At 38.9% G+C, this 23,286-nt stretch overlaps 1 protein-coding gene across 13 annotated transcripts in view; it reads left to right on the forward strand.

Annotated features, from left to right (window-relative positions):
- RBFOX2 (RNA binding fox-1 homolog 2) overlaps positions 1-23,286 on the forward strand; it is a 270,397-nt gene that overhangs the window by 120,853 nt on the left and 126,258 nt on the right. The window contains exon 1 of one of the 13 annotated variants that reach the window (XM_045552987.1): positions 1,238-1,489. The exons of the other annotated variants lie outside the window; for them this stretch is intronic. Coding sequence (XP_045408943.1) covers positions 1,475-1,489 — 15 coding nt within the window. The 5' untranslated portion in view covers positions 1,238-1,474. Of the gene's footprint in view, positions 1-1,237; positions 1,490-23,286 lie in introns of those variants that run through there. 13 annotated transcript variants of the gene reach the window in all.

The raw sequence follows: 23,286 nt of genomic DNA on the forward strand, positions 1-23,286 counted from the left end.
GCTAGGTACTACACAAAAGACTACATGGCCCAAAATAGGCGAATTTAGACTAGATCTTAGGTCTCTACCCTGAAAGATGTGGAAAGGAGATAATGATCATTATAGGAATACTTGTAATCGTAACTGGCAGAGGTGGTCGATGCCGTGTTACAAACACCAGGCCCACAGAGGAGGGAGAGCTCACTTACAGCTGGGGCGGCCTTTTGGATTTGAATGTGCAAAAATGGGTCAGGGAAGTAAGGAAAAGCATTGGCATGTGGAGGACATTTTATTGATTTTCTGAATAAAAATGATTAGGACAGGTGTATTGATAATACTTGTTCACCATTGGACATAATGGATGAAAACTTCACCTGGCATATAAGAAGCACTTAATAAATGTTTGAACTGAACTAAAATTAGAAAACGTGGTCACTGGGAGTATGGCAGATGATTTACATAGTTATATTATTTGATCTAATTACAATCTAAGGAGTATTAATACCTATTTTTTGGTTGAGGAAACAGAAGCATAGGTTAAAAACTTTCCCCAGGTCATAATGATAGTAATTGTAGATCCAGAATACAAACTCAGGCCTCAGATTCTGTCCTGCCCGCATACCTAGTAAAGTGTCTGTAACATGCTAGGGGCTCAAGATCCACTTGACTCTAACACCCCTGTCCTTTCTCCCTTAAGAAGGAAGGCTATATTGATCTGAACTAGGCTGGTGGCAATAAAAAAGATGAAAAGCTTATTTGAATTTATATCTGAGTTTTCCTGTGTTTTACAATCTTATAAGATTAAGAATTATTAGTGGTGAAATGATACAATGAATGGTGGTGTCAGACTTACACTGAGGTAAGGGATGTAGGCTCTGAGCAGGTTCTTTGTGCATACTGTGCTGCTTCTGCAAGGTGCTCCAAACGAATTGGGACAGAGGGAAAGCTTGGCTCACTCCTCTTGATCTTAGAGGGCAGAATGTTTTGGTTGCTTCATTCATGTTTAAAGAACTCATCTTAAACTAATTTATATCTAGCACTAGAAACTGGTGCTGGTGGTTTATTACTAACTCCACCCATCCCTGTCTTTTGCAATAATCATTGTGAGTGGTGATTGTCTTTCTAGAAGTAGAATTACAGAGAGAGAGATTCCCTGAAGGCAAATACAGAGAGTGTGCTGTACACTCCAGTTCAGACACTCAGGGCTGGGAACTCCCAGTGAGCAGGGAGGGAGGGAGAGGGAGGGTGAGAGGGAGGAGAGAACAACAGAACAGTCAGCTGGAGAGGAGGGAGGAGGGGGGAGGAGACTGGTCGGGTATTTTTTTTTTTTTTTTTTTTTTTAGGATTTTTTTTTAACTCAAGTGATTCTGGGGGGTTTCTCCCCATCTTGAACCCCTGCCTCCCTGTTCTGGGACTTTCTTTCCTACGGTTCACTGAAGTGCCTTTTTGCAGTCCAGGATCAACTGACCGCTGAGTTTGAGCAGCCCGGTCTGACATGATGTACCTCTGGGTGAGTACAGAGTGCTATGGGTGAGGGTTTGCACTTGCACATATAAGGAGTGGAAAGCTGCGAGGTTCTGCTCTTGCACAAATGGCCTTCCTCACAGAGCACAGACTGCCACATTCCCTTCTGCTCACAGGTGTTAGGTTTTTAAAACCTAGCAGTGATTGTGATACTGCTTTTTCTTCTTCTTATGTTGTTTATCTTGTTAGGTTTAGGCTCAAGGGCCGAACTCCCTGTGCAGTGCTATCCCCTGGGTTTGGTAGGTTTGGAGAAGGCTAGTGGGGCAGGTGAAGTGTGCTGGTTTCTTCAGGAGCTGTCTTCCTGCTGGTCAGGATCGGCTTGTGTTTTGTTTTGGGAGCACTGACCTTGATGATAAAGCCATGTCTTTAGATATCGAGAGCCAGTGGGTGGCATGATTCTTAATTAGAAATAAGCTTTTGTAAGTTTTTAGTAATTTTTATTGTCCTTCACAATAGTCTTGTGAAGTAGGTCACTTACTACTGTTATTAAAATTGTATGAGTGAAGTAATTAAATCACAAAGAGTGACTTGCCCATGGTTAGAAACCAAGTCTATAGTAGCTAGAATAGTAATTAATAACCATAGATTATAAAGCATTTTTTATTTGCCAGGAACTTAATACCTTACATTATTTTAATTTAGTGTTAATTGTGGCATTGTGATTTGGGATGAAGGGAAAAATTCTGGGATTAGAGAGATTTGTAAATTATGAAATGTGATAACTTTTAGGAGAATGATAGGGAAAATAATACAGAATCCACCCCACCCCCCATTTTTAGTTGTGAAAACAAGAACATCTATAGTCTCTTGCAAAGATGGCGGTATCTCTCTTGAGCAGCCAGCTGTTGTGTGTTGCTAAGGGAGCCTACTAGATGTGATGCCCTTGGCTACTAGCCAGCTTTTGAAAGTTTCACTTTGCCCTTTGCCCTTTAGCCCAGATGTCTGGAATTGCAGGAACCTACTTGGCTTAGGCAGGCTAAATTTATAAATATCAGAAGGCAAAATTTTAACTGGGTTTGTGGAGATGGAGCCTAGTCACAGAGGATATGTATATGTATGTGTTTTGGGAGGGGCTTCTTTTCCTGTTTTTCCTTTCGTATTTGAATATAACCTTGAAATAGAATTTTTCTCTCCTCTATTGATTTATTTCTGTAATACTTTTAAGAACTCAAAGAACTTTTCGGACACATGTACTAATGTACATTAAGTAGTTTCACCTCCCTGTGAACTAGTCATCTTTGCCTTGGCCCTTTGTAGCTTTGTGGGTGGGATTGATCAGCACTGTCAACCCGAAGGATAGGCTATTCTGTCTTTTGCTTTGTTCAAAAGAGGGGTTACGAAAGGAAGCAAGTTGAATTAATCTCATTTCCACTTACTTATGTTTGATGAAAGCAGACAGTGACAGTTTCTTTAGTTATTTTCTTTGTGCTTAAATTACAGTTATTTGTATATTTATTTCAATCTCAACTTATTAGCCCCAGAACAGAGCTTCCCAACCAATGTGCCACATGCTGGATTGAGATACAAATATGCCAAGATAACTATTCCACACAACCCTTGGAGCAGCCAGGTGGAGCTTGGGATTCCCCTGTCCACTTTGACCATGTACACTCTAATTTGTTTGCCATTTTGGGCCATAAAATAATATTATTATTTCCTATGTGTGTCATGAAACCTGAAAGTTTGGGTGGCGCTGTCTAGAGGGCAAAAAGTGCCAGTTCTCTCCCTTTATTATTTGTATCATCTAGCCCAATGCCCCAACATTTGTTGAATTCAATGAGGATGTCCAGAAGGAGCCATAGCTGAGTGACATCCAGATATAGAGAAGGAAATTTAGGTGGTCAGGCATTAAGTGGGAGGCACTGAGGAGCTGCTGTGGAGAGAACTTACTGTACTGGAAATAGGAGATTAGAGTTTTAGTGCAGGTTTAGCCAGTGCCAAACCATGTGACTTTGGAAAATCACTGAACTGCTCTGAGACCAGTTTCCACATCCATAAGATGATGGAATTGGACTGAACCTCTTTTGACTCTGAAATTCTGTGAAGTGAATTTTATGTAACAGTAGGTATGCCTGAAAGATGCCCAGTCTTTCAAGGATGTTTAGGTCCTGGTGAACGTGAGAAAACTGTGAAACATATATCACATATATCACCTCCATTGTCTGCCTGGTTTGGTACCAGTAGTGAGTCAAAGGCACTATTTCTGAGTATTCTACAAAAATTATTGAATTCTGTTCAGTTGTCAATATGTCCGAGTTGGTGTGGACATTTTTAGAACCTGTAAAACTGAAGAGTAAAAGTTACAGCTCTGCTAAGCATTTTAGTTTGTGTAGCTGATGCAGCTCATTAATTGCTTCTGTGTGTCTAGAACTCTGAGATAGAATGCTATTTTGTGCTCTATATATGCTTATTTGCCAGATCTTCTCATTTTCCCATTGAGTTTTTCTCCTTTTTAGTGAATTTGGTAGAATCACTGGGCAGCATGATATGGTGCAAAGAATATGGGTTTTAGAGACTTGGCTAGGTCTAAATCCTACCTCTGCCATTTCCAGGTGTGTGGCTGTGAACAAGTTACTTCTTAAACCTCAGTTTCTTCATTTGTTATGCAGGGAAAAGAATGCCTGTCATTCGGGATTGTTGTGAAGATTTGAGATAATCTTTGAAACACACTTAACGTAGTGTGTGGCACACAGTCGATGCTCAGTAAATAACTAGTGCAAGCCAACTTTTTGCTTTGACCATTTGTATAGACAGACTACTCACCACCCCAGAATGTTTTCTCTATCATGTTGAGGATGTCTTTGAATCTTGTAGGGAGAACTTTGATTAGCACAAACTAGTTTTTTATGAAATATTTTCCTGCTTAATTTGTATTTTAAGTACTTGTGGCCCTCATTAAAGTTACCTCTTGGTGGAGAACATCCACCTTGTTCCTTCTGAGCTTTATTTTTGTTTTTGGAGAGGGTGTAGTACTATTAAGCATTCATTATGTCATTTGTTCTCCTCTTGCCTCTTCATCATCAGGGAGAGAAAGAGAGAGAAAGACAGACAGATTGATTCCTGCACTGAGGGAGCTTACTTGTTTGATGATTATACAGTTTATATTCTGTAAACAAAATTATAGACCACTTACTTAAATTCCCAGAAGACAGGATATGTTCTCCCCGTCTGAGCTGATCTTAGCTAGACTGGCACCAGGCTCTTTCTTATTCATATTCTATATGGATGAACTTCTAGATTTCATTTTGAACTGTTATTTTATCATGGATCAATTCTGTCATCTTAATAAATCAGTGAAGCTGGCTGTTATAAATACAAAGATGATTAAAGACATCTTGTACCCTTAACAAATTTATAACACTGTGGTAGAGTATATATATACAGATAATGATTTTTGTATGATGCTATTTAATTAAGAAAGTGCTTTTGTGTGTTATCTTATTTAATCCTCATAACATTGCTAAGGGTTAAGTATTATTATCTCTATTGTACAAGGAAAGAGACCAAGAGAGAGTACATGACAATTAGTAAATGGCAGACCTAGAAACTCAATCCCATCCCATCTTTTAAAAACCATGGCTCTTATTTCTTTTCTTTTCTTCCTTTTTTGGCGGGGGAGAGGTTGGGGACAGAGTCTCGCTTTATTGCCTGGACTAGAGTGCCGTGGTGTTATCATAGCTCATTGCAACCTCAAACTTCTGGGCTCAACTGATCCTCCTGCCTCAGCCTCCTGAGTAGCTGGGACTACAGGCACATGCCACCACACCCGGCTAATTTTCCCTTTTTTTTTGTAGAGACAGGGTCTCACTATGTTGCTCAAGCTGGTCTTGAACTCCTGACCTCAAATGATCCTCCTGCCTTGGCCTCCCAAAGTGCTGGGATTACAGGGGTGAGCCGTGCCACGTCTATTTTTACACTATCCTCTGGGAAAAGCTGGTGTTTTCGTTTTGTTTTAAACTATCTATTGAGTGATAAAGTTAGACATATGCCTCACATAGCCCTCCCCATACCTGGGAGTTAGCTGTTATTTTCCTTTTACAGATAAAGCAGAAACGTCAATGACTTACTTAAGTCATACAATTTACAATTGGCAGAATTAGGATTTAAATTCTGTCTGGCCCTAGAGGTTACTGTACCACACTTAACCTTTTCTCTTATTTGTTCAGCATTTTCCAGTTTAATCACTACAGTAGTCCCTCCATATCCATGGTTTTACTTTCCATGGTTTTAGTTACCTGTGGTCAAGTACAGTCTGAAAATATTATGGTCTTTTGAGAAAGAGAGAGACTGAGACTTTATTATTAGTTATTGTTAATCTCTTATTGTGCCTAAATTTATAAATTAAACATTATCATAAAGTATTTATATATGGGAGAAAACATAGTATATATAGGGTTCAGTACTATTTGCAGTTTCAGGCATCCACTAGGGGTCTTGGACTGTATCCCCCACAGATAAGGAGAAACTACTTACTATGATTCAGCATGATACAAGTCTAGAGTAGAGAAATGAAAATAAGGAAATTGGAATTCTGTTTTCATCACCATTAATTACTTGAGACAAATTACTTAACTATTATATACTGTGATTTTTCAGGTTATAAAAAGAATATGATAGTTCTTGGGAACAGTCATGGAATAATCTCAGCAAAATGTATATCAACCATTTTATTTTTATTTTTTGTTTGTTTATTCTGAGATGGGGTCTCACTGTGTTGCCCAGGCTGGTGTCAAACTCCTGGGCTCAAGGGATCCTCCTGCCTCAGCCTCCCAAGTGGCTGGGATTACAGGCATGTGCTACCATGCCCAGCTCCTGTCAGCTGTTTTACAAATAAAGTAACTGATGTCTTTATTGTAAAGCTTGGAAATCATGGACTGTGAGTCAAAAGACTTAATTTTTGGTCTCAGCTGTGCTGTTTGTCAGTGTATGACCTTTCTGAGCATTAGTTTCCTAATCTTGAAAATGGGACTAACAGATTATTGAGATAATCTGTGTGAAAGTTTCTTGGAAGCTATTTTGTCCTAAGCCAATATATGGTAATAACAACACCTTATTATTCAGGTTTCAGTCAGGTTGATCTTTTAGTGCTCCCTTTTTATCACTATTTTGCTATTCTAATTGATCTACACAATTAGAGAACTAGACTTGATAATAAATTGAGTTGTCACAAAATGTAGACACAATTCAGTTCGGATAACATTTAAGGCCAGATACTGTGCACAGGTACTTGGCAGTGAAAAGCCATTAAAAGATTTTAAGTAGGATTGGAGTAGAGTGAGGGGGAGTTATTAATTATCTAATCGTTTTTTTAAAAGATATCTACACAGATAAGAGGAAAGTGAAAGTGAGGAGAGAAGTTAGGTGATCATTGTGTAAGAGGCTAGGTGACAGGGAATGGTAATGCTCACATGGGCTGGAGAGATGCACAGCTGTATGAGAGAGATTCAGAAAGTAAAATTGACAGTGTGTTGTTATGATTTGGAAGAGCACCAGGTTTGTTGTAGGAGGGAAGATGAAGGGAATAGTGGATTTGATTTTGGATTTGATATTTTTGGGTAACTTTGCAGTATTTAAGAGGAAATAATGCTTAGATAGTTGGTTACTTAATTCTAGAAATATAAGGCAACGTAGAGGCTTAAGCAATAAAATTGTGAGAAATGTGCGTGCCCTAGTAATTGAAACTGTCGGCAGGTATGATGATGCCTAAAGATGAGAATGGCCCAAGGAGGAATTATAGATCAAGAAGTTAATATGTGGAGGAGAATGAACCCTCAAAGGAAGCAGGGGAAAAGGTTCTTGAGATCTTATTCTTTAGGAGGGAATTAGGAGATCAAGGCAAGAGAGTGTGGCAAAAAGAGAGAAATGAAAAATGTCTATGGGTTTAGCAATATGGAGGTTATTGGTGATTTTAGGAAGGGTTATTTTTGTCAAATAATGAGGGGCACAAGCCTGAGTGGAGTCAATTGAGGAGTTCTTAGGGGAGCAGGAATACAGAGATACGAATAATGAGTATAGGCCCTGTGCAGTGGCTCACACCTGTAATCCTAGCACTCTGGGAGGCCAAGGTGGGAAGATCCCTTGAGCTCAGGAGTTTGAGACCAGCTTGAACAAGAGCGAGACCCCATCTCTACTAAAAATATAAAAAATCAGCCAGGTGTGGTGGCCTGTGCCTGTAGTCTCAGCTACTCGGGAGCCTGAGGCAAGAGGATCACTTGAGCCCAGGAGTTTGAGGTTGCTGTGAGCTACTCTTATGCCCTACTCTAGCCTGGGCAACAGAGTGAGACTGTCAGAAAGAAAGAAAGGGAGAGAGGGAAAGGGAGAGGGGGTGGGGAGAGGAGGAGGAGGGGGAAGGAAGGAAGGAAGGAAGGAGAGAGGGAGGGAGGGAGAGTATAGACAACTCTTGGAAAGGTTTGACTCTCAAGGAATATAGAGGGTAGCTAGAAGAGATTTGAGGAGAAGCAGCTTTATTTGTTTTACTTTAAATAAAAGAGACTTGATCATGTTTAAAATTTAATTGAATAAATTCGTTTGAGTAGAAGTGGAATACATGAGAGAAGAGGAGGGATCATTGCTCTTATGCTCTGAGAAAATGGGATTGACTATAGGAGTAAGAACTCTCCCATTTAACAGCAGACAAAGTAGGTAGAAGACAGAAGTAGCAGCATCGCAGAATTCAGAATTCTTTACGCAGAAGGAGATAGATGAGCAGGGGTGGATGAGGGGTAGGAAGGGTCATTGATTTACCACAAAGGAATAGATTGATGAAATTGTGTGTGTGTATATATATAACCATCCCTGTGGCTTATCTGCATGGGATGAGTGGAATGGTGGTAGATGACAATTAAAAATTATAGAGGCCAGATTATCTAAAGAGTTTAAGATTTTTTGTTTATTCCAGTGAAGATCCACTGATGTATTTTAAGCAGGATGGGGTATGATCAGATTTGTATATTAGTAACAGGAAGCTTCTATTATTATTGTAGAATTTATATATACATAAAAATTTGGGTGAAATTGGCTTAATACATAATTTAAAAGATTGGAAAACATAAGGGACTAAACAAATTATTATATTAACAATATGAGACTCAAGCAGTTAACACGTATTTATGGGGTGACTGGTTTGTGCCACTCATTTCCTAAGGGGTGGGGAAGAGCAATGAACAAGACAAAATCCTTTCCCATAAAGAGTTTGTATTTTTTAACTAGGGAGAAAAATTGTAAGCATGTGAGCAGACAAGATAGTTCATGGAGAAGACAAGGTAATATGACTCTGGGTGTTTTAACTAGGGTAAAAAAAGGCCTGAATGTTAAGAAACACAATCTTGTCAAAATATAGGAGGAAAGCATTATAGGCAGGAGTAGCAAATGCAGGAGTCCTTAGATAGTCCTTAGAGTTTGGGGTATTAGAAAGAAGGGTGGTGTGGTTGGAGTGTAGACAGCAGAAAGAATGTAGGAAGATAAGACTGGAGAGGTAGGTGAAGGCCAGATCACTCCCCTGTGGTAGAGATTTGAATTTTGTTCTGGTAAAAACAGGAAGGTATTGTAAGGTTTTAAGCAGGAAAGTGGCTTTCTTAGGAAGAGTGATAAGGGAGGTCTGGAGGTCTGGAGCCTGTAGTCTGAGCAACAGGTGGTGGCTTAGACTCTGGAGGGCAACTTGATAGGACTAAACAAGATGGCTTGAGTGTGCTGAGATATGAAAGAGGAATCTGAGTTATTACACTTTTGGCTTGAGGGATTAGGATGGAGGGCCATTGCCTTAGAAAAGAAGAGAGAACAGACTTACACAGAAAAAACAATATTTATGGCTTGGACTTGTTAAAATTTGAGTTATCCATTAGACATCTAGGTGGAGAAGTTCAATGGCCATTTGATATGAATCTGGAGCATAGAAGAGAAATATGAGTTGGGGGTACAAGGTTGAAATTCATTAGTGCATATTTAAAGCCTGAAGAAGAAATGTAACTAGAGAGTAGGGCTGAGATCAAAACCCTGAGTTATTTCAATAGAGGTCCAAAGGATACTGAGAAGAATTTGGTGGGGTAGGAGGAAAATGAGGCAAGTGTGTGATGTCACAGACTCTGGAGAAGAAAGTGCTACTGGGTTTGGATAATTTAAAACCAAATAACTGGTCATTGGCCTTGGTAGGATGTTGGTCATGGGTAAACTTGGTAAAAGCTATTGGAATGATGGGAATAAAAAGCCAGTTGAAATGGGTTGAGTTGTTGATTGGTAGGTGAGATTGTTAGACGATGAATATAGTTTAGTCAAGGAGCAGAGCAAAGAACTGGGGCAGTAACTGGAGGGGAATATAGATTCAAAGAAGGATTTTTAAAAGATGGGTGTAAGGCATGTTTTATGTCAGTGGGAAAAGTCCAAGTAGAGGTGAAGAAATAGAGGATGTTGAAAAGAAAGAAGCTAATTGCAGGAGCAGAGTCTGTTTTGTCTAACACAAAGAGGAGGGATTGATCTTAGGGCCAGAAGCACTTTTTTCTTTTTAATAGGAAGGGGGGCAGAGTTTGTAGGTTTAGATCCAGGTAGGCTGGTGGCATTGGTTTTAGACAGATGAGGGAGTCCTCTGATTGTGTCTGCTTTCTGTATGGTGTATAAGGTGAACATAGCTGAAAGTAAGTGTAGGGAGTGGAGTATAGTTGTGCATAGCATAATAACATTTCAGTCAATAACAGACTGCATATGTGATGATGGCCTCATAGGATTGTATATTAATGGAGCTGAAAAATTCCTATCACCTAGTGACATTGTAGCTATAGTAAAGTTGTAGTGTGGCGCATTACCTTTTTTATGTTTAGATATGTTTAGATACAAGCGCTTAGCATTGTGTTACAGTTGCCTACAGTATTCAGTGTAGTCACCTGCTATACAGGTTTGTAGCCTGGGAACAATACCATATAGCCTACGTCTGTAGTAGGCTAGACCATCAGGGTTTGTGTAAGTACACTTGGATGTTTAAACATGATAAAACAGCCTAACAATGCATTTCTCAGAACATATTCCTGTTTTTCAGTGACATATCACTATATTGCAGATTTGAGGAAAGAGACAAAGGTATAAAATAGTCATCTCAAAAAATGGGGAGTTAATTTACTAGAGAGGTGGAGTAGGCTTAAGATTTGTGGTTATAAACTTGATTTGAGTGGTATCACATCAGTTGTGTAATTATTATCCAGCAATCTTCTTTCGTTTAGATGCAAGAGAGGAATAAATAGATAGTTGGATCTAACCAGGGGTTGAGGTTTTACCAGATAAGTTAGACTGAGGAAAAGGGGGGCAAGGGAATTAAGACTTTTTGGAGAATTGCTGGAGTGGGAAAACTACTAGCTCAAACAAACTCTTGATGACATGATAAATAGAATGCTTGAAATGCTCGAAATTTTTGTAGGTGATGACTATGTTAGTATCATAGGTGCTAGGAGGTTCATGACTAGGTGAAATGATGAAAAAATATAGTTGGTGGTAAGGACTTTAAAAACAAAAAACTGGAAGGCCAAAGTGTTAGATCTATATGGATATTGAAGTCATCAAAGAGATAAGATTGTTGATGGAGATGAAGACAGGGAGTCCTGTGCTAAAATTTTGGGAGGTCAGGAGGTGATGCCTGTTTTAAAGGATCTGCAGTTTGGGTAGAGGGAAGATAAGCAGTTTGGAAGCCATACTGGGAAGCAAGGAGGATGCCCAGAAGGTCCAACACTGTATGGTAGTGTGGAGCAAGGAGGATGCTTGCCCCTGCTGAGGTATAGGATGGGTAAGAGAAAAGCTTCTATGACAGAAGTAGCAGTATCATCAGGGGCAATCAGGTTTCCTTTAGAGCAAAAAGGCAAAGGGAACATCACAGAAAAGAGGATGAGTATATAGAGAAGTTTGCTGAGGATAGCTCATGACTTCCAGGGCTTGGGAGGGCAAGGAAGAGCAAGAGATGGGATCAGAAAAACAGATGTACAGAGAGCTGTATGGGGTGAGCCATCTGAAAGGCTTGGGCTTGTGGGGGTGATTCAGGTGAATGAGGATGTAAACAAGGACAGATGTAGTGGGGCATCACAATACACAGATTGCTGAGTCCCACCTCCAGAGTTTAAGATTCATTTGATGTGGAAGGCCCGGGACTTTACATTTCTAATAAGTTCCCAGGTGATGCTAATGCTGCTGGTCCGGAGATCACATTTTGAAAACCATTAGTCTAGAGACACTAGTAAGCAGCTGTGCATTCTGTTGCTTAAGATTGTATGTGGCCTGAGAGATGGGCAGAGGCTTCTGGGGGACAGCTGTGACGGGCATCTCTTTGATGTTGGCCATTTGAGGAGGAAGTGAATATATGATAATTTTTTTGGAGGGAAAGTAATTTCTAAGTGATTTAGTTTGATTACCAGCAGACATTTATTATCTGTTTTATACAACAAAATGAGGATAGCAAGATCTGTATTTTCTTTTTGAAGGACAATGGAGTAAAAGGACACAGAGGTTCAATAGATAAATAACCATACATTGTAGCAAAGACCGCATGCTAGCCAGTAAATGGTACAGGCAGTTGTTAACAGGAGTTCAGAAAAACAGGCAATCACTGAAAACTGGATTGTTTGGGGAAGGTTTCTTGAGAGAGGTGTGATTTAAGCTAGATTCTGGCAAAACTAAATGGAGACTAGTCACGGGGAGAACTGGCAGAGCAAAGAATGGTGTCAGGAATGAACATGACACTGACCACTTCTCATGAGCCCCATTGCTTTCTTTCTGGCCCAAGCCACCATTATCTCTTATCTATATTATTATGGTAATTTTCATATTAGCCTCCCTGCTTCTGTTCTTCCCCATCCCTCCCTCCAAGTCCTCCTTAATGCAGCAGCTAGAGTGATCCTTTTAAATATTACATTATATTGTTCCTCTGCCCAGAACTCTTCAGTGGCTTCATATCTCACTCAGCCTGAAAGTTAAATGAGACCCTGTATGATTGGCACTCCTGGCTGTCTTTGACTTCATTTTCTTCTATATTTTTTTTCTGCCCACTCAACTGGGATCATATTGACCTTCAGGCTATTGTTTGAATATATCAGATATACCCTTGCCTCAGGGCCTTTGCACTTACCTGTCCCCCTGCTCTTTCCCCAGATATCATCATGATTCCCTTTCTTGTTTACAGGAAATCTGTACTCAAATGTCATGTTATCTTGAACATCCAATATAAATGCTAATTCCCTACTCCTTTGCCTAACATTTCCCATCCCTTTCTCCATCTTTATTTTTCTCCATAGCACATATCACCATCTGACATGCCATATATTTGTTTATTGTCATTCTTCCGCTGTGAAGGCACTGGTGTATCCTCTGTGCCAAGAAAGGTGCTTGAAACATAGTAGGCACTGATTGGATGTTTGTAGAGTGAAAAGAAGGGAGGAAGGAAGGAAAGTTTAGGGAATAATGAAAAGACCAGTATCATTGAAAGAAATAGCAATGGAAGAGGTGGTTTGATGGATAAATTGGAGGATCTTGAATACTAGCTTACCATTCTGTAGAAAATAAGGAATTTTTGAAAAAATTTTCAGCACAGCAACATTTAGCCTTCTTGAAATACACAGTTCTCTGATGTAGGATGGTTCAACTTACGGTTTTTTGACTTTACTATGTGTTTATCGGAGTATTAAATTCGTTTTCAATATGGGATATTTTCAACTTATGATGAGTTTATCAGGATGTAATCCCATCATTAAGTTGAGCAACATCTGCACTGCTTTGCCGTTTGGTTCTGTGTATAGGATGGTGTGAGGAGGAACTAGAAGCATGGAAATCAGTCACTACTGTAGTTGTTCAGATGTGAGGTAAAAAGGCCTTGAGGTCAGGGCTTGTCAGTGAGAATAAAAATTTTAAGTAGTTGAAGATGAAAGTCTTAGGTATGAATGCTAAAAGATGGTAAGATTCTAGTTGTATAAGAAAGCTGCCTATACTGTTTGTTTTAATATGGCATTTAACCTTAAACAAGTATCTTTTGTCATGTTTCAAACCAGAATATGGAATTTTGTTGCTATAAAATTTATAAATTAAGGAATAAATTTAGAACTAAGTGAATACTCATTTTCATAGATTTTAAATTGTTCATTTGGAGGGGGAGAAAATCAGTGGTCAAAGCATACATATTTACAAGGTGTGGGAGAGAAGGTCTACTTTCACACATTTTCTCAGGTTCTTTTCACAACCAAAAAAAAAAAAAAGAAAGAAAAAAAAGAAACCACACACACATTTTAGGAGTTGTAGTCTTCCTTTACTAACTCCCCTTTTCCCTTCTTGGTTCTGGAAATATATACAGTCATGTGCTGCATAATGACATTTTGGTCAATGACTGCATATATGACAGTGGTCCCAAAAGATTGTAATATTTTATTTTTATTGTCCATTTTCTACATTTAAATATGTTTGCATATGTAAATATTTACATTGTGTTACAGTAGCCTGTGGTATTCAGTGTAGTAACATAACATACTGTACAGGTTTGTAGCCTAGGAGCAATAGGCACTATACCATATAGTCTAGGTGTGTACTAGACCGTACCATCTAGGTTTGTATAAGTACACCCTATGATATTCATACGATGACAGAATCATCTAATCATGCGTTTCTCAGGAGGTATCCCCGTCGTTAAGCAAGGCATGACTGTGTTGCTTTTAAAACTTGTGATCTGGTTGAAAGCATTGCATTCCTTTTTAGAATTAACATCGTTCTGTGAACGTGAGCTTGCTCTTCCTCTTCACAAATGTTTTTTCAGCACCTTTCACCATTACTAAAAAGAGAACATAAATTACTTGTAATATGAGTCCAGTGTAGAATAGGTATTCCGAGAATATTGGTTGAAAGGTTAATTAGATATTCTAGGTATAATGAACTATCTGTGTAGCAAATTGTCCAACTAAAATATTGGGTTTTGGTTCCACTTAAATGTATAAGTTCTATACTGTCTTATTTGCATATTAATTTGGGTTTTTTTGTTTGTTTCATTTCAGCATATTATGGGGGTACAAAAGTTTAGGTTACGTATATTGCCCGTGCCCCCCCCCACATATTAATTTGTATGGTATTTTACTTATTTAAATTTAGACCATTATTTTCTCTTTTTCTTTCTTTCTTTCTTTTTTTTTTTTTTTTTTTTTTTTTTTTTTGAGACAGAGTCTCACTCTGTTGCCTGGGCTAGAGTGCTGTGGTGTCAGCCTAGCTCACAGCAACCTCAAACTCTTGGGCTCAGGCAATCCTTCTGCCTCAGCCTCCCAAGTAGCTGGGACTACAGGCATGCACCACCATCCCTGGCTAATTTTTTCTATATATTTTTAGTTGTCCAGTTAATTTCTTTCTATTTTTTTTTTAGTAGAGACGGGGTCTTGCTCTTACTCAGGCTGGTCTGAAACACCTGACCTTGAGCCATCCTCCCGCCTTGCCCTCCCAGAGTGCTAGGATTATAGGCGTGAGCCACCTGTGCCTGGCCCTCTTTTATTCTTCTTTTTTTTTTTTTTTTAATAAAAGAAGAAGACAGGATCTCATTCTTGCTCAAGCTGGTCTCAACTCCTGAGCTCAAGCAATCCTCCTACCTCGGCCTCCCAAAGTGCTAGGATTACAGGCATGAACCACCACGTCCAGCCTAAATCTAGACCATTAATTCAGAGGTTAAATAAATCAAGGCCTAGCTTTCATTCTTTAAAATAGGTGTCAAATTATTTTTCCTGAATGTAAGATGAATCCTTTAGTCACTGGGTATTTTAGCAAGATTCTCATATCCCTGAAAATGAGAAATCACTGATTATGGTTTTTTTGTATATCACATCATATGCTAGTTACAGTTCTGTGCTTGGCTTAGTCACTAACGTTCTATGTGATTATACACAAGTTACATCATCTTCATCCTCTCTGTCTCATCTGTAAAATGGGCATGATTACTTTCCAGTAGTATTGTTAAATTTTATTACTCAGATAAAATGGCATCTAAATAAAAATACTCTCAATGACTTATTTATTCTTGTAATTGCCAATTAGGTAAAAAGCATTATGATGTTTTTTTTTGTGAATATTAGACTGAAAGTCTCACTAAACAGTAAGTAATGCCAGAGCTGGGGAGTTGGTGTGCATGTGGGTTTTGCGGGGGGGAATCAATTGCTATTGTGACTGTGTTCCCCTTTGCTGTATTTCAGTTTTTGTAGATGTTTGTTTTTACCTTTTTATTTTGTTACTAACTTTATCAAGTTGTTTATTAAAAATAAGTTTAGTAGATTCATAGAAAATCAAAATCATTTTTGCATGTTGCTCAGTACCATGTTGCTCTGATACTGGATATTTACAGATAACATTACATATTAGAGAAATTTTCAAGATTGTCTCTCTCTTTTTTTTTAAGAGACAGGGTCTCACTCTGTGCCTGAGGCCGGAGTGCACTGGCCCAATCATAGCTCACTGTAATTTCAAATTCCTAGGCTAAAGCTATCCTCCCACCTTGGCCACCCAGAGTGCTGGGATTACAGGTGTGAGCCATTGCACCCAGCTTAGATTGTTAGAGACAATTGGGTTTGGAAGAGAGAAGGGAATAGAAATTTCCAAATGCCTCCTATGTATGAGGCGCTGGGTCAGGTACTTTCATAGCTATTACCTTTTTTTTTTTTTTTTTTAAAGAGACAGGATCACAGTTTGTCATCCAGGCTCATAGCTCATTGTAACCTCAAATTCTTGTTCTCAAGTGATTTTCTTGCCTCAGTCTCCTGAGTAGCTAGGACTACAGGCTCATGCCACCATGCCTGGCTAATTTTTAAATTTTTTTATAGAGATGAGGTTTCACTATGTTACTCAGGCTGGTCTCAAACTCCTGGCCTCAAACAACACAACTCTTTTCTTATTTCGTGTTCTTTATTTCATCTTATGATGGGGAAGCAAGATTCAAATGCAACATAGTCAGTACTCTCAACCAGTGTGCTATAATGCTTTCAACTAGTCTGTGATAGTCTTCATCTAAGATGGTGCCTGGTGATCCCCACCTCCTGGTATTCATGCCCTTGTATATTTTCTTCCCCTTGAGTGTAAGCTGGACCTAGTGAACCACTTTGAATGAACAGAATATGGCAAAAGTGATGAGATATCACTTCCAAGATTTGGTTACAAAGAGATTGTGACTTTCTTCTCGGGTGCTTGCCTTCTCTAACTCTCGCTCTCAGAGTCCCGACATTAATAGAAACAAACTGCCAATTTAAGTAGCCCTGTGGAAAGGTCCACATGGCAAGAAGCTGATGATGTCCAGGGGCAACAGCCAGTGAGGACCTTAGGCCTGCCAAGAGCCAGGAGAGTGAGCTTGGTGGTGGATCCTTGTTAGTTGAGTCTTGATGACTGCAGCCCTAGCCAACACCTTGATTAAAGTCTTGTGAGAGACCCTGAGCCAGAGGTACCTAGCTAACCCAGCTGAATTTCCGGTTCATATAAACTGAGATAATAAATGTTGTTTTAAGCTACTATAATTGAGAGTGATTTGTTACATAGAGATAGATAGCTACAGATTTTGGTACCAATAGTGCTTTGTATTAATAGTACAAATCTAAAACATGGCAATGACTTTGGAACTGGGCAGTGGACTTTGAGGAGAGTATTAGTGAAAGATTAGAATACCTTGAACACATTGTTTGTAAAATTTGGGACTTTGAGGGGATTGTCATGAGGCCTTAAAGAAAAGAAACTGGAGGAAAGGGGATCCTTATTACGTAGTGACAAAGTTTAGCAACTCTGTCATTTATAGTTATGTGGAAAACAGAAAATGGGCCTAATGAACTGGGAGATTGAGCTAAGTAAACTTCAAAGCAAAACATTGAAGATGCCCCCTGGTTTCTTCTTGTTGCTTAGAGTACAGTGTGAAGGGAGAAAAAGAAATTGAGGCAAGGGCTGTTAATTACAGCAGGAGCCAGAACTTCATGGTTTTGAAAATTATCAGCCTTTCTAGATGGCAAATGATGGTAAAGTTAAAACATGGCAAAGATCAGTTCAAGGGCACTGCCAGGACTATGGTGGTCTAAAGATGAAGCTGAGGGTATGACTGTAAAGTCTTCTGTTAAGACCAGTCAAAGGTAGTGCCTTAGGGTGCTGTCAAGTCACATAAAAGGCCTCTCAGTCAGACAGTATGGCTTCTAGCCATTTTAACAGGAGCACAAGGTAGAAAAAGGGCTGATCTTGAAGTTACCTGTGGGTATCGTTTTTGTCTAATATTGTGAGATTCAGAGAAGCCCCACTGCGCCTATGACAGAACAGGAAAAGAAAGTTCAAAATGAAAAGAGGCTATGGGACACCCATAAAATTATTCTGGCAGGAAGCGGGCTGAGAAACTGCTCAGCTGCTAATACATGCCACCTTTCATGGAAAAGGAAAGATGACACCACTGCATTTATCCACCTTTATGATCAGAGGTTGGAACCAGGTGCTTAGACGTTAGGGGCGAAAGTTGTGGAGAATTACACCCCCAGCATTGAGACCTAATCAGGGAACTCCCAACTTTTGCCTAGCTAAATTTCAGTGTCACTAGGGACCGGTGACTCCTTTGTGTGCCCTATTCCCTGCTTTCCTTTTGAAGAAAAAGTTATGCCATTTGGTGATTACAAGAGATTTCAGAGAACAGAAACCCAGAGGCTGGGTGTGAAAGGTACCCATCTAGAGGCACACCAGAATATTGTCTGTTGTTAAATTGTTCACTTCTTTTGGCATTTGTTTACTGGCAGGTCTTACAGTACCAGATTATATATGTAAAACAGAAGCAGTTAGGAAGGATTTCCCAGCACTGCATTTGTCCACCTTTATCATTAGTATCAATAAAATTTCCTCCTTCTATGAAGCAGTTGCTTTCCTATATAAGATGAACACTCCAGTTATATACTAAGTCCTATGTCTGCTAGACTATTTAGGACATGGATCCAGTAATCCTCTCCCCTCTCTCTGGGATCATCAAGCTTTCTTTTGATTTATTCCATTATTGCATCATTCTTCTAAGTGAATACACCATTGGTTCATTATTGTATTTGTCTTTTTTTTTTTACATGGCTGGGAATAGTTAGTGAGTAAAGGTTGATGAAAAATCAGAATTTTTCCATATATAGGAAAAATAAGATCCCTAAAATTTCATAGTGAAGCTTAGATTTATAAAAGGGACCAAGGAACCCATATATGTTAATTTCAGGATAGAATGAGTTTTATTTTTTAAGTAATATTTTTGTTTGTTTTTGAATACCTCTCCAAAAAAATAAGTCATAAAGTATAAATCCTTATGAATAGAACTACTCATAAAGAAAAGTTGGGCCCAGTGGATTCTGATGGTATATTGAGGGTAAAATTGTATCTATATGCTCACAACTCTCAAATGTATACCTACAGCTGTACCTCTCCCTAGAACTATGTATCTGATTGCCTTCTTGACATTTCCGTCTGTAATAGTTACCTCGAACTTAACATGTCCAATGCTGAATTCCTGGCCTTCACTCGCCTTCTCCCACCCCAAGACCTGCTACGCCCATAGTTTTCCTCTTCTCAGATAATGACACCTTTCTATTGCTTGGGCCAAAAGAAACTTAGTCATCCTAAATTCTTCTTTCTCTTTCACTCCAGTACTATTAATTAGCACATCCTTTCAGGTTCTGCCTTTCAAAAATAATCTAAATTTGTTCTTTTTTCACTAGCTCTTCTACTTCTATCCTGGTTCTATCCACTCTTGCCTGGATTATTGTAATAGTGTCCTTCCTGGTCTCTCTGCCTCCACCATTGACACTAATTTATTCTGATCACAGCATCTGACCTAATTCTTTTAAAATATAAATCTGATCTTATTCAAAATCCCCTGATGTGTTTCACGAAGAAGAAAAGCCAGAGTCTCTGCAAGGCTTCTGTCAAGCTGGCTCCTAGGTACCTCTTCAACTTTCATCTCCTCCTATTCTTCTCACTTTTCCCCTTAAGCTGCACTGGCCTTCTTGCTATTCCTCAAACTTGCCAGATACTTTGTACAGTCATCCCTCAGTATCCATGGGGATGGGTTCCAGGGCTTCCCAAGGATACCAAGATCCAAGGATGATCAAGTCTTTTATATAAAATGGTGTTGTATATACATATAACCTACACACATCCTCCCATATACTTTAAATCATCTCTAGACTACTTATACTACTTTAATACAATGTAAATAGTTGTCATACTGTATTGTTTTGGGAATAATGAGAAGGGAAAATGTCTGTACATATTCAGTACAGAGGCAACCACCCATTTTTTTTTCTGAATATTTTCAATCTTTGGTTGGTTGAATCTGAGGGTGCAGAGTCCACAGATACAGAGAGGGCCGGCTGAACTTCTTTTCTTCTGCCTGTAATACTCTTCTCCAGATATGCCTTACTTCATCTCCTTCAAAGTTTTGCTCAAATGATACCTATTCAGTAAGGCCTTTTAAAAGCCATTCTTTTTAAAATTCTGTGTAGCACTTATCTTCTAAATATAATTAAAACATCTTTTTTTTTTTTAACTACTTCTCTCCTCCTGTAGAGATTTTTGTCTAGTTTGTTTGCTGCTGTATCCTCAGTGTCTAGAACAATGAATGGTGTTCAATAAATGTTTGTCAAATAGGTGCTGAATTCCAGAGGTTTTCTAGTTGTTACTTTTTCATTAACAAGCAAATACTTCGTAACTATAGGAATTTATAGTGGTGGAACTCTTTGTAGTTGTCATCAGTCATTTGCTCTCACTTCCCAGGGGCCAGCGGTTTGTACTATTTGTACTGTTGAGGCAGTAGTGATTTAATGCCTCACATTTTGGAAGCAAATTGACTGGGTTCCAAACCTGGTTCTGATACATTCTGTTTGAATGACATTGGCAAATTACCGTGTTTTCTCCTCTATAAAATAAGAACAAAAATAGTATCTATTGCAGAGGTTGCTCTGAGCCATGTGAAGCTCTCAGAACAGTTCATGATAGATTTGTAAATGTTCAGTATATGTTAGTTGTTGTGATTGTTACCTTTCTAGACCAGCCCACCTATTCTGAGTCAGTTGTGCTCCTGAGTGGCAGTACTGAGAACTGTCTGACTCAGAGTCTCCTCCTCATTACCACTTTGAATATATTGTGGGTATGTTGGGCCCTCATTTCTATCCTTCACCTCCATCTCTCTCTCTTACTGTTTAATCTTTAGATATTTAGGCTTCCAGCATTTTTTTAGATATACACATTTTCCCCCTTTCCTTTATCTTCCTTTCTCCCCTACTGTCCTTTCTGCAGGTATTTATTAAGCATAACTTTTCCCTTCCCCATTCTGTTCTAAATCTTACTATGTTTCCTTTCCTTATCTTCATACTTTTGTTCCATTATCAAATTAAAAGTTACCTTACTTATGGCTGATTGACTAAAATTATATTTGTATCAGGGAAAATGGAAATGATGTAGGTGTTGAAATAAAATTTAAATAATTTTTTAAAAAGTTGCACCACTCACTAAAACCCTTGAAAGTACTTCTGCTAATTCCTCTAAATATCCCCAGAAGTTTCTACTTTATTAGTCAATTATTAAATTTGTCTTCTACCAACCAACATGCAAGATGATGTGGGGAAAGAAATCATTTCTTATTCAATTACATTGGCATTATTTGTAATTTGCTGCTATTTTAACTATCTTGTTTTTTATTTCAGATGTATAGTAGTTCGGGTACATTACTGATTTAGTGGACTCAAATGTTTTCCCTCCATTACATTACTAGGCTCTTGTGGTGTGGTCTGGAAACACAGCCACCATTTATAAGTGTGTGTGTGTGTTTTAATGAGGAAATGTGATCAGAGTTCTAAACAGATACAATAAAAATGCATTTCTAGAATATGACCTATTTTTTAAATTTTAGATGGATTATATAATATCATTTTCAAAGCAGAGGAAGTGAACCCATATAGGCATCCATTTAAAGGAGTTTTATTTTGAGGCTTTAAGGATCTTTCATCTCTAAGGTGAGCTGTTGCATTACCTAATAAATGTTACAAAGAGTGCTGTTTTTGCTCCCTTTTCTTGGTATAATCCTTTTTTCTGGGCATATTTCATTAACAAATTTAAGACCATCAAAATTCCTTTTTTTTTTTTTTTTTTTTTTTTTTAAGGGGTTGTGGGTTGTGAGGAGGGGTCTTAAGTTGCCTTGTTTGTTTTTGTTGAGACAGAGTCTCACTCTGCTGCCCTGGGTAGAGTGCAGTGGCATCATAATAGCTCATTGCAACCTCCAGCTCCTGGGCTCACACGATCCTCCTGCGTCAGTCTCCCGGGTAGCTGGGACTACAGGCACATACCACTATGTCCCGGCTGGTTTTTTTTTTTTTTTTTTTTTTCCTCTTCTCTTCTCTTTCTTTTTGGTAGAGACAGTGGTCTCACTCTTGGCTCAGGCTAGTCTCGAACTCCTGAACTCAAGCAATCTTCCTGCCTTGGCCTCCCAGAGTGCTAGGATTACAGGTGTGAGTCACCATGTCCAGCCCTTTAAAATACTTCTTATAAGTGCATCCCTCCTACCCATATTTATAAACTCTGGATTCTTATTCGTTTTTCTGTTACATATTTAGCCTATTCATTTATCAGTTATTGAGACCATGCTACTTGCCAGCAATTTTGGGAATGAATAGTACTATAAGGCACAATTAAAAGTGTTAGATTTATACTTTTGTTTATTGGTAATTTGTACTTTTTCAGTAACTTTCATTTTCCTTTGAATTCTTAAGATTTACCTCTCACTTGAGAAGTAAACTAAATTTTAACTACAACTTGTAAAGTTTTACATTAGAATTGGGCAATAAAACTCTTTACTTTTATTTTTACTATTTCACAAAACAAAATATATTAGGTAGATTTCTTAAAATTTGTTAGCAAAAATTCATCTTTGTTTTGCCAATACCATGTAAATTTTAAAATATGAAGGCTAAACTCCTAAGGGGATAAGAAGGGGATAGGAGTGTAGAAAGGTTAGAAAAGAGCGTTTGGGGGCTAGTCCAGATTCTTAAAATGGCAGTCTGTATCTTTATGGCATGGCTGCAACACAGACACACACACACACACACAGTGTTTTATTTTGAGGACTCCTCTCTTGGCTTGTAAGTGGCTGCCGTCTAGCTTTGTGTTCATATGACCTTTTCTTTGTGCATAGAAGTAGGGAAGTGGGGAGGGAACTGAGCTCTCTGGTGTCTGTCTGTCTGTCTCTCTCTTTAAGAGACAGGGTCTTGCTCTGTTGCCTGGGCTGGAATGCAGTGGCATCATCATAGCTCACTGTAATCTCAAACTCCTGGGCTCAAGAGATCCTCCTGCCTCAGCCTCCCAAGTAGCTGGGACTATAGGCATGTGCCGCTGCCCTTGGCTAATTTTTTTTGTAGAGATGAGGTCTCCTTATGTTGCTCAGGCTGGTCTCAAACTCCTGGCCTGAAGCAATCTTCCTGCCTCTACCTCCCAAAGTGTTAGGATTATAGGTGTGAACCACCATGCCCAGCTGTGATATCTCTTACAAAGATACCAATCCTATTGGATCAGTGCTCCCATCCATTAAGGTTAAGATGGCCTTACTTAACCTTAATCACTTAGAGGCCCCATCTCCTAATACAGCTGTGGGGATGGGGTAGAGGGGCGGGTTAGAGCCTCAACATAGGAAATTGTTAGGGGAGACACAAACATTGTCTATAACTCTTGTCTTTTTAATTCATAAAAATCAAGACCTGCCACTATCTAGCTGTGCAAAACTCAAGGAAATTACTTAACTTCACCAGGCCACAATTCTTTTATCAGTAA

This window comes from Lemur catta, chromosome 6, assembly GCF_020740605.2.
Source record: "Lemur catta isolate mLemCat1 chromosome 6, mLemCat1.pri, whole genome shotgun sequence".
Classification (NCBI taxonomy): Eukaryota; Metazoa; Chordata; class Mammalia; order Primates; family Lemuridae; genus Lemur; species Lemur catta.